Source organism: Solanum lycopersicum, chromosome 7 (genome assembly GCF_036512215.1).
Source record: "Solanum lycopersicum chromosome 7, SLM_r2.1".
NCBI classification, from domain to species: domain Eukaryota; kingdom Viridiplantae; phylum Streptophyta; class Magnoliopsida; order Solanales; family Solanaceae; genus Solanum; species Solanum lycopersicum.
The window spans coordinates 70,977,861-70,980,529 of NC_090806.1; the positions used below are offsets into that span (position 1 = coordinate 70,977,861).

General features: G+C 34.2%; 1 protein-coding gene across 1 annotated transcript; it reads right to left on the reverse strand.

The window, feature by feature from the left end:
• Positions 1-690: 690 nt before the first annotated feature.
• Positions 691-1,899, reverse strand: LOC138337571 (uncharacterized). Its single transcript, XM_069287497.1, has one exon. It carries the CDS (start codon positions 1,897-1,899, stop codon positions 691-693), a length of 1,209 nt encoding a protein of 402 aa, XP_069143598.1.
• Between the last annotated feature and the right edge of the window lie 770 nt (positions 1,900-2,669).

Genomic DNA, 2,669 nt, shown 5'->3' on the forward strand with positions numbered 1-2,669 from the left:
TAGGTGATTGATTTGAGGCCCATTGCTGTCCATTTGGAAACCAATATAATTCTTATTATGATATAAAAGGTTAAGCTGTCTTGAAAATAATTCAGCACCTAGAATAAAAAGTGCTGGTGATAAGGGATCCCCTTGCTTCAAACCTCTAGTAGAATGAAAGAAACCATGCCTTCTTCCATTGATCACCACTGAATACCAATTATTGTTCATTATTCTCCATACCCTGTCAATGAATAATTCTCCAAACCCCATTTTTCTCATTACCAAGCAAGTATAACTCCAAGAAACTCTGTCATAAGCCTTTACCATATCTAACTTAAGGACCACATTCTTCCCTTCTTTATGTAGTTTAATACCATGAATAATTTCCTGAGCCAACATCACATTCTCAGATATACTTCTTCCTTTGACAAAACCAGACTGATTTTCAGAGATGAGTAATGGTAAAATAGGAGCTAGTCTAGTACTCATAATCTTAGAAATGATTTTGTTAGTAAAATTACTAAGACTAATAGGTCTAAACTCTTTCATTTTGTTAGGATTATCCACTTTAGGAAGAAGAATTAGACAGGCATGGGTCATATATTTAGGCATGTCATGGCCATTGAAAAAAGCCTGTACTGCAGCTAGAAGATCATCTTTTATAATATCAAAGCAAGTTTGATAAAACTTGCCTCCAATACCATCAGGTCAAGGTGCAGAATGAGGGTTCATATTCATAACTATATTTCTCAATTCATCAATATTAGGCATTCTTTCCAGATCATGATTTTGTTCCATAGTGACCATTTTAGGAATACATTGTAATTGATCTTCATTGATTTTAACAGATTTTCCTGTAAAAATATTTTGGTAATAATTACAGGCCTCTCTAGCAATAACTTCATCCCCTTGAATACAACTACCATTATCATTTAATAATTTGTGAATTACCATTTTCTTCCTCTTTCCTCTAATAACAGCATGGAAGTATTTGGAGTTTGCATCACCTTCTTTAAGCCAATGAAGATGAGTTTTTTGTTGAAGAATGGCATGTTCTATCTTCAAGTATTTAATGTATTGAGCATTAAGAGCATAGAGCTGTTCTCTATTATCCCTACTACTATCTCTAATATAATTTCCTTCTGCAGTTTTAACACTCTCTTCATAAAACTTTACTTTTTCAAAAACATCCCCATATTCCTTCTTAGACCACTCTCTTAAAGTCTTAGTTAACCTTTTCAGTTTTGTATGCAAGATCCACATGGGGTTGCCAGTAACTTTCTTATTCCAACAATTTTCAACAGTATGTAGGAATGTGTCATTCTCAGTCCAATAATTGAGAAACTTAAAATACTTAATCACAGTGTCTTTATGATCAATCATGTCCAACAATAGGGGGGAGTGATCAGATCCCACACTAGGAAGATGAGTAACATTGGTATGGGGCATTATATCCAACCATTTATCATTAACCATTCCTCTATCTAGTCTTTTCCAAATCATATCACCATTATTCCTATGATTACACCATGTATAAGGTTGACCATTATACCCCATATCTATAAGTCCACAAGAATCTATAATGTTGATAAATTCTAAACTTTTCCTAATATTATATTCTCTGCCTCCCAGCTTCTCCTGAGCAGAAGTTATAACATTAAAATCTCCAAGGATACACCAAGGGTGAACTGTTGCAGACCATTTCAACATACTATCCCAAAGAGGTTTTCTTAGCTGATCTCTACATTTTGCATAAACATAAGTCATTAAAAAAGATTCACTACAGTTATCATGATTTACTTCACATGTAATCTGTTGCTGATCACTATCCAATATCTTACAGACTACTTCATTTGACCAAAAGAGCCATATTTTGTTATTAGGATTACTATGCCCATAATCCATCCCAATCTTCATTCTATAAAAGTCTAGTTGAGTGGAGTTAGAAAAAGGTTCCAAAATAGCAATCATAGCCAAATTGTGAATTTTCCTAAGATTAATCAACCTTTCAAGAACACCAAAAGTATTAATGCTTCTAGCATTCCAACAAAGCATTTTGATCATCAAAATCCTCTACTTCTGGCTCTAGTATTAGGTCTACTTAAAATATTGGTTTTACTCTGTTTCAATAATTTTCTACCCCTTGGGGAAAGGCCTTGTTTGCCTGCAACATCTCTAATTTCATTCACATCAGAGGTATGCAACAAAGGACCAGTTTGAACTTGGTAAGAAGTACCCATTTTCTCCCTTGGATCAATGCCATCCACTAAGGATTGAGTATCACCATCATACTCATCCTCAGAATCAGGTTCCCTATAGTCATCAATATTTCTTTGGTAACTACTAGGATCATTGCCAGTATTATAAATTTTGGGATTACTACTTTTATGACTAATTTGAGGAAGATTGGTTAATTTATCAGGAGGAACTTTATCAATATTATCTACAGACACATGTTCACCAATTTTATCTTTTCCTTTATCAATTGTAGAAGCTGTAACTCAATTAAACTCCTGACCACTTCCATCCTTACCTCCAACAGCTACACCAGCAATATTATCAACAATATTAAGGGGTGTAAGGGAGGGGAGCATTGAGTCAATACCTGTGTTGCTTGAATGAATTTGTTGATAGCTATCTTGTACAGTCTTGGACAATTGTATAGTGTTTCTATGTTGTGTATACCT

Coding starts and splice junctions, on each gene's coding strand:
- LOC138337571 (XM_069287497.1), bottom strand. CDS start 1,899: ATGAAGATTGGGATGGATTATGGGCATAGTAATCCTAATAACAAAATA.